At 41.5% G+C, this 14848-nt stretch overlaps 1 protein-coding gene and 1 long non-coding RNA gene across 4 annotated transcripts in view; one reads left to right on the plus strand and one right to left on the minus strand.

Moving 5' to 3' along the window:
- Window positions 1-14848, minus strand: part of VSIG4 (V-set and immunoglobulin domain containing 4) — a 139047-nt gene that overhangs the window by 81213 nt on the left and 42986 nt on the right. Inside the window, exons 7-8 of one of the 3 annotated variants that reach the window (XM_047844601.1) lie at window positions 13831-13852; window positions 12780-13492 (exon numbers count right to left, since the gene is read on the minus strand). The exons of the other annotated variants lie outside the window; for them this stretch is intronic. Coding sequence (XP_047700557.1) covers window positions 13240-13492; window positions 13831-13852 — 275 coding nt within the window. The 3' untranslated portion in view covers window positions 12780-13239. Of the gene's footprint in view, window positions 1-12779; window positions 13493-13830; window positions 13853-14848 lie in introns of those variants that run through there. 3 annotated transcript variants of the gene reach the window in all.
- On the plus strand, window positions 6257-11122 carry LOC125157664 (uncharacterized). Its single transcript, XR_007149035.1, has 4 exons — window positions 6257-6354; window positions 7314-7572; window positions 8956-9014; window positions 9194-11122. It is a non-coding gene; the product is annotated as an uncharacterized LOC125157664 (long non-coding RNA).

Genomic DNA, 14848 nt, shown 5'->3' on the forward strand with positions numbered 1-14848 from the left:
TTAAACCAAGTTCTAGCATCCTAGTTCTAGAAGATGTTGAGCTGTGGTGTAAGCTCAAGGGTTTGGCCTAAATTCTCTCCCCGCCCCCCAACAATGCACTGTGTTTGCTATTCCCTTCATCAGAGGAAACACTAGGAAGATGAAAAGAGTCTGTGTATGTCAAATCAAAGACAGTAGGGATATGCACCCCATTCTGAATTAGAAAATATATATTTTTAAAAAATGCAGTTTTGTTCTTTCCAAATATATGTGACAGCTTATCACAAGTTAGTTTATCCTTCTTCCCTTCCCATTCAAAACTGTTGCCTAGGGATTTTTCCCTTAGGTGGACCATTGTAGAAAATAGATGGGGATGGTTGTCAAGGGCACTTAAGTTATTTATCTCATAGATAGAAATTTCTGAGTGAATTTGAAAGTAAAGTACAGGGAGTTAAGAGTGGAGCCAGTTTGATTTTCTAAGTCTTTATCTAACTCTCTTGGACTCCTATCTTATTTACTTCATTCATTCTTTATATCTAAGAAGCTAAACAAAGGTCATCTTCAGCTAAGCATTTCTAATGATCATAAATTGGAAATTGAGTTCTTTTTTGCCTAAAATTGCCTTTGTAGACTGTGAAGCCTGTCTTCAGGCTGAATTTCATATTTGTTAGTCAGAACCATATTATATATTTTTGTTGATTGCTTCAAAATCCCTACCCTTCATAAATTGTTTCATTACATTTCAATCCTGTCTCTGCTATTTACTAGCTCTTCAACTTTAGGCAAGTGACAGCTCTTCATCTGTCAAAGGGAGATAATCATAATATCTCCCTCATAAGGTCATTGTGAGGAAATTTCATAAAATAATACACGTAAAGGGCTTGAAACAGTGCCTGTTACTTGGTAAGTTCACAATATGTATTCATTACTATTTTTTATGATTTTTATTTATTTTTAATTTGAGAAAGAGAGAATCCCAAGCAGGCTGTATGCTCAGCATAGTGCCCAATGTGGGGCTTGATCCCATGACCCTGGGATCATGACCTCAGCTGAAATCAAGAGTCAGACGTTCAACCAACTGAGCCACCCAGGCACCCCTATTTATTATTATTATTATTGTTATTATTATTATTATTCAAATTTAATCTCTTTGTAGCTCCAATGTCTTTGCCTGGTTTCTCCCAGAACACATTTAGTGTGTTGGATAGGACTTTGGGCTTCAATTATTCTAGTACATCTGTAGATACTCATAGATTTTCTTAGATTAATATTTACCTTTACCTTGTTGCATAAGTGGTTCCTCAATTTACACAAGGTCACCATGTTCTTCCTTATCTCTACACTTTTATTCATGTCTTCTCCTCTGCCTGAAAGACTTTTCTGACTAGTGATCTTATTATTCTTTAATGACCTTTTAAAACTGCCTCTTCTGTGAAGTTTCTTGTCCAACTAGTTGGAATTAACTTTTCTTTCCTTGATCTTAACTTAAAAATTCCTTGTCTTGGTGATTAAAGGGCACTGCATCTGTACCTTCCCTGGCTATTCATGACTCATTGGGTAAATATCAAACCCTCCACATAATATACAAGACCTTTCCCACTTTGGCACCCTGCTTACCTCTCCTACTACCATTCTTTGAGCTATTCTTTCCTTTGCTCACTCAATTCGAGGCCACATGAGCCTCCTTATTTTCCTGGAATAGAACACATTCTTTTGCATATCAGAACCTTTACACCTGCTTTTTCCTTTGCTTGGAATGACATTTCACCAATTATTTACTTAGTTCACTTCTCATTTTTCAGACAGCCTTCAAAGGTTACTTCTTGTGAGAGGCTTCCTTCATCTATCCAAGCCTGGTAGATTATGTTATATGTTCTCCCAGCCTTCTGTGCTTTCCTCTTTCTTGTCATATTTACCCATAACTGTTTGTTTAATAGCTACTTTCCACTACACTGCAAGTGTCAAGAAGGCAAGAATTGTATGTGTCTTGTTCATCTACGTATCCTGAGTGCCTTGCACTATGCCTGATACTTAGAAATCATTCAACATATATTTGTTGAATAAAAATAATCTGTTTAAACCTCATTGTAGAGATGAAAATATGGAGGCCCATAGAGGGAGAGGGATTTACTCAAGGTCACACAGAAAATCAGTGACAGAGAAGAAACCATAGGCCAGGACTCCTAAACTCTGGTGAAGTGCTCTTTGACATCCATGCACTCTACTATAGTACTTGTTACTTATACATGCTTATGTATCAGTCTGGCTCATAGACTAGGCTGTGAATTCCTTGAGGGCAGGGACCACATCTTCTACATGTGCTGTCCAATTAGCTACTTGCTATATGTGCCAGTTGAACACTGGGAAACATGGCTAGTCCAAATTGTCTAATTGTGTAAAATGCACACTACATTTCAAAGAATGTAAAGTATCTCATTAATACATTTTTACATTGCTTACAGGTTAAGATAACATTTTAGATGCATTGGGTTAAATAAAATATATTATCAAAATTATTTTCACCTATTTATCTTTCAAATTTTAATGTAGCTATTAGAAAAAATTGTAGCTCACATTACATTATATTAGATATATATTACTGGTCTGTTATATATTTATTTTTTCTCCTTGGTACCAAGCATAGAGCTTTGTAGTCAGTAAGTGCTCAACACACCATTGTTGAATAAAGTTGAACTGTAGTTGGTAGGTTAATTGCTGCCACCTCTCTTGCCAATGTCACTGGGCTTGTGTGGAACATCACAGTAAATCTTTTGTCCCCAGGCCCAGGTGTACATGAAGTTTTTCAGTCCTGGCTTGGAGGTGCCTTATAAATATCTTCAGCCTTTAGTTCCCTTTCAGAGGAAGCCCCATTGCAATCATGTGCACAGCAATCACCAGGGTTAAGGTGGATTGTGTAGACACTGGCCTCTTGCACAGGAAGTGGCCTCAGCTTTGCAATTGTTCTTGGGGACTTTTCTTGACAGGTTTCCAACAGGAAGTTGGGGGTAAGTGAACAGAGAGAGAAACTGGAAGTTAAAGGGAGGCCTTCTCAGTTTCTTCATGGAGGTGAGGCAAGCTAAAGAGTGTGGGCAACTTGGGCTATGGGGATGCCTTCTTTTGCTAATTCACTGATAAATTCATTTATTCAATTTGCAGTTCCTGGGAAACTATTTCATGTCTGACCCTGTGAAGAAAATAGTGGACCAAACATGGTTCTTACTTTGGGCTGTTCTTGGTCTCCTGGAAGAGACAGACACATAAGGTAGTATTAAAAGGTTTTGGACACTAGAGGGAAGCAAAGCAGGGATTAATTATTTTCACTGGGAGAAGACTAGTCAGAGAAGTCTTTTCAGAGACAATGAGCATCATTATTTTCTCTCTCCATCTTTTGACATCTAACTAAAATACTACTTTTCTAAGAGCCACCTTCTTGCCCCTGCCCTGGAACAATTACACCTTTCTTACCCACTCTTCTGATAGCACTTGTACCTTTGTCAAATTACTTATACTGAAGAAATACATGGTTCCTTGGATGCATGCCTGTCCAAAAATCCTTCAATATGATGTGATGGCTGAGGCTCAGACAGGCTGTGCTTGATTTTTTAAGGGCATATAGTCAATGAGTTATAGAGGTGGGTCTATAACTCAAGGGCTAAAACCTACAGTCCAAAGCAAAAGACTCTGACCTAAAATTCAGTTTTTCTTTCCATTCCAGTACTGAGTCCAGTGTGGGACTCCAGCACAGACTAACAGCTATCCCTACCCAACGCCCTTCTCTCTCATCCTCCTTCATAGACTTAGCCAAGTCAAAAAGCATCCAAAATGAGAGAACTGTGTATCTTTTGGTTGCACAACAGACTTAAAGGAAAGCTCCCTTTGTGCTGTTGCTGCAAAGTTGGCCCTTCCCAGCATGCTTTGTGCTTGTCTGGTAAAGAGGAACTCCAAGAATCCCAATGCCTTTGCTCTAATTCAGGTCTTCTGCATAGATGGCATGATATTCAGGTCTTCCTGGCTTCTAATGCTCTCTTCCATGGGCGTAGTTCGTGGCTCCAAGGGGCCACTATTAATTACTACTTTATGTAAAGACATTGTTTCCAGAAGGCCCGTGTTAAAAAAAAAACACACACAGTAGAATACTTTAACTGATAGGTGAGGAAAAAAAGAGTGGGCAGCTGAACTTAATCTTTGTGGAGTGAGTAGAAAGGAGGGAGCCCCTCCCTGGGAAAGTGCCCACAGGACAACCTTGACTCCACCCCAAGCTTTAGTCAGAAATCAAAAATAAAAAGGAACTGAATCGTTCTAGAAGCCATATCTGGGGAAATTGGTCTCAAGGACTAGCCAATAAATTATTCTGGTAGAAAGGAGTTTCTGCAGAATAGTGTAACTGCAAGTGAATCTCTATCCCAAGCTGTGCCTACAGCCTCTAAGCCCTGCAACCACAAGTACACAGTGAGGGGAGGGCAGGGATAGAGAAGTTTATAAAGAAACCAGGGAGTATTTGAATATTGAGCCACTAAGATCATCTAATCCAGCTTTTGTTGTTTAAATGGAAAACCCAAGCTAGGGGGGGAAACACAGCTGAAAAACCTAGGACTGGGGCACAAGAGCCCTGGCTCCAAGCATACGGTCTTTTCTCTTGAACTTGAATTTATAAAACTGGATGTAGCTTGGATAGATTATTCAACAGGGCTTGAGCATGGTCCAGGGTACTACTTCTGCTATGTAGACTAAGGACTGGGACTTGAGCACTGCAATCATTGAAGGCAATCACAAGTATACCTTAAAAGAATTGAAAAAAAATTGCCTCTCTCTTCTTCAATACCATCAGGATTCATGATGTAGAATACTGCATAATGGGAATCAAGTGTCTTCCAAACTATGAATGGGGACTGCCCAAAGATTGCAAACATGTGGCACCAAGAGGTCACTCAATTTCTTCTCACACTTTTCACGTCCTTCATGAAGCCTGAAAGTCACAATTGAACTTAAGGATCTGGCACCATATTTTTCTTCTCAAGGTCAACTACTTTTTTCTCTCCTTGTAGCCGGTGTGTGAGAGTAGAAAAAGCCTAACTTTGGAGCCAGAAGGACCTGAGTGGAAATTATATCTTCTCCATTATTTCTAAGTTTTGTGTTCATAGGTAAGTCACTTTACTTTTATGTGCCTCACTTTCTTCACATATAAATAAGGATAATAATACATACCATACCAAAGGGTTGATGATTAAATAAGATAACACATGTAAAGCACATAATTTTATTATTAATAGAAGTGAATTTCTTTCTTCCCTTCTTTCTTTAAGGCCCTTCATGCCAAAATGTGATCTGTGGTCAGAGCTGTGCCAGCAGGGCCAGCTTTATAGGCATGTGACCTGTAAAGTTTTCCAGGTCCCCATACTTAGAAATACCTCACACTTGGCTCAATGTTCTTCTTCTTCTTCTTCTTCTTTATTTTTGGAAAAGTTTATTTGTTTTGGGAGAGAGAGAGTGGGGAAGGGGCAGAAAGAGAGAGAATTCCAAGCTGCCCTGTCAGTGAGGAGCCCGATGCTGGGCTCGAACTCATTAACCACAAGATCATGACCTAAGCCTAAGTCAGATGCTTAATTGACTGAGCCACCCAGGTGCTCTGGCATACTATTCTGCTGTCACCATTCTGAAATCTTCTTCTTTTTTTTTTACAGGAGCCCCCCCCCCATTTTCATTTTACACTAGGCCCTGCAAATTATGTAGCTGTACCAGGTGAGAAGCTGTGCCAGGGGAAGTAAAAAAGGTGTTTCAGGACCTGAAGACATTCTGACAGAGTGAGAGAACACATGCTTTGAAGTTGATAGAAGTGGATTTAAATTACACATATACCACTAATTTGCTTTTTGATATCAGACATTTTCTTTCATCCCTCAGATCTGTTTCTCAATTTTGACAATGTAGATTTTCATTTGATAATGTCTCAGCTCTGACATTCCTCATTAACTCATTAACCCATTCCTCATTAACTCTAGGGAAAACTCTGACCCATAGGTAGAGCCTAGGGCAGCCAGAGGCTTTCTGCTTCAACTCTCTGCAGCTTGGAGAACCATTGTCTGTAGGATGTCAGCTACAAATGGGCTGGGGGGTGCATGGCAGTGGGAACTGTTGCTGCAGTAATAGACCCTTTCACAATAGCACTGTTTTGTCATTTTTCACCCAGATTTCCGTTGGTTAACCTCAGCCTTAACTTCCTCATTTATGTTTCCTCTTGAAGACATCAAGGACCCTTCAAAACACAAGACGTTCCTGCCCCAGGCAAAAAGCCCAGTTACCTCTGGCCACTGCAGTTTGGCTCATCATCAGGGAACCTTTGCCTCCTCCAAGATCAAGGCACCACTCCATTAACAGGTATAATATCCATTTTCCCTCCCTGCTTGGATTCCCAAGCTGGGGGAGGTCCAAAGGTGGCTTGGACCTACCTACCCTATTCTCTTTGGACTCTCCTCAGGGATTCTGAGTGAAGGGTGGGTGAGAAGAAGGTTCCCATTGGTTTTCTATCTTGAAAATTCTAATGGTGAGAAGGAAATATAACATTTCTTCCTCAAAAATATTGTTTAGGAGCTAGCCACTTGAAAATGGAGTGTTCTTTGGAATCATGGGTCAGGAAATTTGAATAGCAGTCTTGAATTTGCCATTTACGCACTATGTATCTTTCATAAGTCCTCTCACCTTTCTAGAACACATTTTTGGCCTCTTATGCAAAGAAAAGGAAGGGAAATATTAGACGAATAGTGTCTAGAGGCTCATTTAGTTTTTATATCCCTTATTTTTATGGTTGTCCACCCTCTGTTGAGAAAGACATAAGAGAGATGCTGAATAAATATATCTGGGTGGGGCTGAATGAGGGGATTAAACCATGCCTAAAAAAATCCAGACTGCTTCCAGTATGAGGAGGTCCAACTGGTTCAGAAGCAGGATACATCCTGCTGCTTGTTGTGTTAGCCCTGCTAGGGTAGATTAGGGGCAAATGATTTTATTTTGTGTAGTATGACACACTAAGAGAAGAGCTTTCAGAGTTCCTTAATACCTCTATGTCGATATTCACATTTTCTTCCCACGGGTTTGGCAAGCCTTTCTCAATTTGAACCTGTTTTTCTTATATACACTCATTTGGAGAGGCATGCACTAGAACATCAAGAGTGGGAATAAAACCTATCTGGTTTCAGCTCAGCCACTGACTCCTTCCATTAATATTGAGGTGACATGGTCTATAAGGCTCTTCAATTTCGAGTATACTAAGAAGGAATATTTAGCCATTTCATATTTCTCTCTCTCTCTCTCTCTCTCTCTCTCTCTCTCTGATGAAGTCAGAAAGAGGTTTCATGAGGGTACAGGCACCTCCAGTTTATCCAGGTCTTCTCACGGGAGCCGGTAGCCAATGAGGGTAATGATAGAGCTTTCTGGACATGAGTCCAGTTCTGTCTTGCCACCGTGAATGCAAGCTCTATTAATCAACTTTCTTGGCTGGCCTCCACCCACAACTCCAGGGACTGAGCCACAGTGCCTATTAGCTCCTATATGGGAAGCTCTGAAAAGCTGAGAAAACTTTCCTAACAATTCTGCCAGGTAAGTCTTCTTATTCCCATTTCCAAAGAAGACAACGGAAGCTCAAAGAAAGATTTTCCCAATGCCATGATTGGCTAGTTGGTACTCAAGGCAGCATTAGAATCCAAATTTGTCTGATTTTTCCCACTATACTGTATATGGTGACCAAGATTGTTGCTTTTGCTGCTCTGGGTGGCTTGGGATGAATTGACTGGTATGGGAAATAAGGGGATGGAGAAAATTGTTTATAGACTTGTATTTAAAGTCACTCCTATATTTCAAATTGGAGAAGCATGTCATCCCCTCATCAACATCTATTAAACTAAAGGAAATAATATTAAAAAAATATTGTTGTTCCTAAAAGACAAGTCCCTCTGCCTTGTCTTAGCTCAAATAGGGCCTTCTGGCCTCATGGGGTACTTTTCTATTCCTGACAATCTTGTAATGTTTGCCACTTGTCATACCAGTATTTAATATGAGCCAGCTAATTTCTCACAGATCAACTGCCACAGCTGGAAAGTTGAAGCATTTGACACAGACAACCTGGATTTTTTTTTTTATCAACAAGATCTGGGTGTTGCCAAGGGAATTACTCTGTAAATTCCAGACATGACCATGTTCCTAACAGCTTCCTTATTTCCCTAATGGTTGTGGATTGAAAGATAACAATGCCTCACTGCCACATCTACTGCTTGTCTTTTGCCATCATTGTGGACGTGTCTCCCTTTTCCTGGAGAGAGAGAGATATACAGAGCAGAGAGCTAAAAGAAACAATGAGGAAAGCTGAAAGGCACAATGAGGTGATATAAGGCATAACCCTAAACTATGAACAACTTGTATAACCTGCATCTACTTTCTTCTTCAATATTAACCTTCATTTCCTCATTTATAATATGAGTGGGTAAGACTAGATGATGTTTCATTTATAGCTTCCATTCGTGAGTCCTGATGGGACAAGGGGGCCCATGTTAGGCAAGGCTGAAGCCATACAACAGTCCTGTTTCATCTGGCCTGATCCTGTTAAATCAATTGTCACTGGCCCTTGCTTTCCTTCTCAATAGCACAACCACCATTTTTTGAATATCAAATACTGAACTAAAGGCTTTGCATACATTAACTCATGCCATTCTCACAATAACTTATTATGTAGGTACTCAAACCCATTTTGTGGATGTGGAAAACTGTAGCTCAGAGAGACAAGATAATTTATCTGAGGTTTCCCAGCTACTTAATGACAGTCAAAATTTAAGCCCATGTTTAACCTCAAAGACTATGTTCATACCCACAAGACTGTGGGACATTGGAAAGTGAGTGGGGGTCTCATGGATACTAATCTGGGGCCTAGTCTTTTCCTGAGGTCAGAGAAGCAGGACAATGACCAAATTCTCTCCCTTATGCATATAGGAGCCAACTGAAGCTTGGAACTCCAAGGAATGCTAAAGCTATAGCCCGAGGACCTCTGGGTGAGCACTGGGGCCTCATCTGCAGTCCCAGCTGGGCTTCCCTTAAGGATCCATCTTCTGGTTGGGAGACTTATGCCTGTTTTTGCTCACTTCCTTATACTGATGTTTCTGCTAGTCCTTAGCCTTTGAAGTTTCTCTGGGGCTCAGGGTGTGACTCCTTTTTCTTTCATTCCCTCCAGGGCCATATCTCCCAGGAAGATCTTGCCTCCTCACTGAAGCTCCTGGCCTGGCCTCCTGCAGTGCCACACTCCGTGTATTTGACAAGCTGAGTTGGACACTCCATGTGGTAGAGTGTCAGTTTGTCAAATACCCCAAGTGCGGCATATGCCTAACAGCTCCAAGCCAGGGCAGTTGGGATACAACAAACAAATTGCCAGCTGAATACAAGATCACTCTCCAAACACAAACTAAACTTTCACAAGTTATTTTCAGTGACTTGAGGGAACTGAAGCATTGTATCTGAGGGTGCCAGGGGAAAAGTGAGGCAACTCTTGAAGCCACAGATCTGGAATGTTTCTACACACATTGTCAGAGCCCAAGCAGGACATAATGGTCTTGAAAAGGTATATGGAATCCAGGGATGGAAGTGCTCTTTGATTTGTATTTTTTTTCTTCACATTCCTCTTACAGAGTCTCCTAGAAAGGACACCAGAATTCTCACACAAGCTTCATGATAGGGCTTAGAAACCCACTTTCCTGACACTCAGCCTTGGCTTCTAGACACACTTTGACCTTATCTTTCTCTTCTTCTTCATGTCTTTTCTCCTTCTGGTAATACTTTATCTATTTTTTTTTCTGCCTACTCAATTATTTCTCATACTTCTGGCTCAGAAAAATTCCAGTCTCTCCAAGGACTTTTGAAAGTCAACCTACACCTTTTTTCTTCTTCATTTGAAGAACACACCTTGCCTTAGCCCTTGTATGTACCCATTTCTTCTATTGTCCAATGGCACTTCTTGCATTATTAATAAACTTTTGCAGTGGATTTTTTTTCAACATTTATTTATGTTTTTGGGAGAGAGAGAGACAGAGCATGAACAGGAGAGGGGCAGAGAGAGAGGGAGACACAGAATCGGAAACAGTCTCCAGGCTCTGAGCCATCAGCCCAAAGCCTGACGCGGGGCTCGAACTCACGGACCGCGAGATCGTGACCTGGCTGAAGTCGGACGCTTAACCGACTGCACCACCCAGGCGCCCCTGCAGTGGATATTTTTAATTCCCCCCCATGAAATTGTGAGGAAAATACTGTTTTCTTGAATTGCTGTCTCCCCTTTCTATCCCTACACCCAGTAGCTCTGGTTGCAGAAAATAATACATCTTTACTGATTGACTTTCTACTAGGCTATTATCCTTGGATTTGGGTGAAGATGCTATTCAGAAATTTGTGAAAAAAATTAAACTGTGGTCACCATAATGCTATAGGATATGTGAGGTAATAATCAACATTGAGGGATTCTCCTCCTGAGAAATAGGGTCAAGGAATGAAATGGAAAAGCAAAAACATATGCTCAGAGGACAAATATGTTTTGAAATTATTTGGTAACTCAAAGTTATACAGGTGTTTTATTGCAGAATTTTCAGTGTCTTTAATTTTCTAATGTTGCATTGGAAATCTCAAGTAGAAAGATTTACAGAATGAAGCATTTTTTATTCCTATCTAATTGTGGATTCCCCCCCCCCTCCCAGGGCCATCTCTTGGTCAGAATCTGGGAAAATGCCCTAGAGGGACTCCATGTCTTCTGTCTCTCTTTTGGAGATCTGCTTTTTTTTTTTCTCTTCCAGCTTTCCCTGAATGGCTATCTGCCTAAGACAAATTCTGTTATCATCCCATGTTTGTTTAGCCTATCCTACAGTTTTGAGATAACCCTGTACCTATGACTCTCTTACTGACTTGTCTTGTATGGAAAAAAAAATATTAGTTTTCGGGCAAAGATGATTCCTACTGCAATGAATATATGATCCTAACAGTTCACAGGCCTGTTTTCTGGTCTCTCCTCTATCACTGACTTGATGTATGTGATTTTATACTGTCATGTCCTTCTCTAGGATGTATTTCCTCATATGTAATATGGGAGAATTAAAATTAATAATCTCCAAGATTTCTAAGATAAGAGACTTTGAGATATCCTTTAGAATTCATAGCTTCTATGGGAGTAGCAGGAGAGTGTTCCTGGGTTTGGGAATCCTTTTATTAATTTACTTTGCTTGTGTTTTTAATTTTTTAAAACTTTTTTCAGTGTTTATTTTTGATAGAGAGTGAGAGCAAGCTGGGGAGGAGCAGAGAGAGAGGGAGATAAAATCTGAAGCAGACTCCGTGCTGTCAGCACAAAGTCTGACATGGGGCTTAAGCCCACAAAACTGTAAGATTGTGCTGAGCCAAAGTTGGACACTGACTGACTGAACCACCCAGGCACCCCATTACATTTATTTTTATTTTAGAGAGAGAAATAACATTCACAAGTGGGGGAGAGGGGAAGAGGTAAAGAGACAGAGAGAGAGAGAGAGAAACTCAAACAGGTTCCATGCTCAGCAAGGACACCGACTTGGGGCTCAATCCTACAATTCTGGGACCATGACCTGAGCTGAAATCAAGAGTTGGGTGCTCAACTGACTGAGCCACCCAGGCACCACTGAGGATCTTTTTATTAACTGACATGCAATTAGGATTGTCTTCCTAACTCCAGTCATTTATTTCTCTAAGGGTAGTAGGAAGAGAATAATGGCTTTTTTTCTGAGCCTAAGGGTCTGGAAACAGCTGTTTCATGAAGGAAGCTGAGGTTTCCACTGGGTGGGTCCCTGTTTCAGAGGCTTGTAAGCATGATGGGGAAGAATAAGTTGCTCCTTTCACCAGCTATGTAAAGCTGGCATATGAGGATGAAGAAAATGCTGAGGTTTTGACCATGGACTTGTCAGGTTGATGGTGGTGAAGCAAAGGAATAATTCTTGTTCACTTCTGTGTACTATTTTGACTTCTGTAATCATCCCAAAAGAGAGAATCTCCTGGTGAAACCTGAGCTGACCTTGGGCTGCATTAGAACCCAAAGTGTCAAAAACAGCTTCCATGAAGAGCAAAGAAGTTTATTTGACATGAATTACATGAAGAAAAGGAAGAAGTGTTGAGTCAACCTAGAACAGGTCCTCATAGAGGAGATTGAAATAAAGGTGTATGCATGCGTTCACACATACAAATTGTCAAACACATGCATGCATGTAGGCATGAGCGCGCACGCGCACACACACACACACACACACACACACTCCTAGTTCTCATTTGTGCTTGAGGAAAAATATTTATTTGCTTGGACCCCCACATTGTAAGAAGACCAGAGTATAGGGATGACTTATGGTGAAGACAACTACTGCAAAGATTTCAGGATTCCAGGAGGTAGAAATCTTTGAGGGTGGTGTATTCATACTTTGGAAATAAATGGAGCCTTTCATCTCTGCTTCCACAGTCCCCTGAAACAGAAGAGGGGGTCCCTAATTTTCAGGTTTCCAATTGACTTAAGAGAGTCATCCAAATGGCGTTGGCAGGATAACAGGGAAAGGAATGGAAGATAGTTGAATACGAATTTGCCAAATATTCATTGTGTCCCAGATGGGCCCACATCTGAAGTAAAGTAAAGATGGTATGTGTGGGAAAGAGAAAGACAAAAAAAAAAAAAAAGAAAAGGTACTATTCATAATTCCAAGTCCCCAAACATCTCAACCAGTCTCATTTTAATCACTTGATAGGTACTTGAGGGAAGACAAATATAACCAAGGTTGCTATCATGATTTGATATTTATTGAGCACCAAAAGAATACCAGAGCACTAGACTCACATCTCAGGAGCAAAACTTAACCCTAGCTTGTTACACAAAAAGGTATCTGGCCCTGAAGAAAGGGAAGTGATCCTGGACACAACCGATCCCCCAAGCAGGCAAAGCTGCATTTCCCTCTGGTCTTCTGGTGGCAAGAGACCAAAGCTGTGTGGTGTCTGGAAGCATGATGACCACGTCTTAGTGCTATCGGAACTTCCCTCTGGTGTTTGAAGAGAAGAAGCAGAAGGGATAATAGAAGGGTCTAAGACATGACCCAGCAGCAGGCTTGCTTGAAGTGCATATAACTTCTTGGGCAAAGCCAGTCACTCTTAGAACTTCAGTGATGAAAGACCCATTGGGCTATCCAGGAATGGAAGTAGCAGGGAGGATGGCTGTGCAGAATTCAGGGGCTGACTAGGCAATTATGTCAGCAGACCATGGCCTACCAGGTGCTCTTTGGTGGTCAAAAGCTCATAATCTGGAGGAACTGTGTGCAGCAAGCGAGAATAGTCACCATTGATCTGGGCGATGATCTGGTGCTCCTGGCCCAAGCAGGGATCGTCAGAGTAGTCATTGCCCGGAGTCTGGGAAGATGGCTCTTCACTGGAGCAGTCACTTGTGAAAATAGCCACTCTCCAGGTTTCACCAGAATTGCTGTCCTCCCTGGAATGTGCCCTGTGGCCCAAGATCCCACCACACATAAAAAGGGGCTTGAAGCTGGGACTCTAGTTTCCCACACTTCTGCCCCAATTCTTGCCAACTGACCCTTAGGCTCTTGTTACTAAGAGATTCTGGGAACAGGAGGCTGGTGGGCCTGGATTATTCCATGTCATCAGTGGGCCAAGAAAGAACCTCCGGAGGTGCTTCAGAGGGGGAAGAAAGCTATTCCCTGACCCTGAAGGTCTCTGGGCTTAGAATTGGGTTTGTGCCAACCTCTCTTTCCTCCATGCCAGTGACAAACAGAATGAGGGCAGGGAAGGGGTCAGAAGATGGAAAAGCAGAGGTAATCTTACCTGGCCACTTCATAGACGTGCTCTAGAAAAGAAGAAATCAAGTCAGAAGTCTCCATGGGGAGTGGACAAGGGCCAAACATGGACACTGGTTACCAAAGAATGATGGAAGGAGAGACAAAAAGAAATATCTCCATTGGGAGGTATTGGGAAGATAAACTGAAACACAGGGATACAGATTTCTCAGAGAAAGGAAGAGTAAGTACACTTTGTTACTATCCTCTTTGGTATACTCTCGTTCAGGACATTGGGCTGGAACAGTTGCTGGGTGTGGTAGAGGAAGGAACACTGGAGCTGGACCCACTCTCAACCCAGAAATCTTGCCAAAGATCCCCAGGGAATTTTTGTGAAAACTTGGCCAGGCCAGGGCCCAGGCAGAAGGGGCTAAATTAGCCTCTCAGGCACCATGGCCTAAGCCATTTCCAAATGCACTCATCTCCACTCTGCACTCAGAAAAAATCCTGAAGTAGGTCAACATTTCCCCCTAGTGTCTGTGGAGGAGAACTATCTGCAGTCCGTGCAGGCTTAAAGGCTCTATAACCTGATACAAACATGGATGTTTCTTGGTACTTCCCTCTAGGAGTTTATAAACTTTCAAGAATGCAACTGGGAATGCATGCATTCAAACACAAGAAAGAAAACAGAGCATGACACAGGTCCTCTGCTTTGTGATACAGCCCTGTGTTTCCATGTCTTACCTGCCCCACTGGCCTGATAGCTCCCATACCACAGGTGTTATCTATTTCATTTTTTATATGTCCACACTTTGGCACATAGTATTCACATGTTAAATTGAATTAATGGCCTAAGGCTATCTCCATTATAGAGAGATAAAAATAGAAATTCTGGGAAGGCAATCATGAGAAGGCAATCCAGAAGGGAAAAAGCATAGAGGCATTAGGTGTATGTGGCATATTTGCCTATTTGAGCCCAGTGATTGGAAATGAAATTAAGGAGTGATGGGGGTCAAGAAAATAGGCTAAAGCCACATCAGAGAGGGCCTTGAATGGAATTCAAATTT

The sequence above is a fragment of the Prionailurus viverrinus genome, chromosome X, assembly GCF_022837055.1.
Source record: "Prionailurus viverrinus isolate Anna chromosome X, UM_Priviv_1.0, whole genome shotgun sequence".
Lineage (NCBI taxonomy): Eukaryota > Metazoa > Chordata > Mammalia > Carnivora > Felidae > Prionailurus > Prionailurus viverrinus.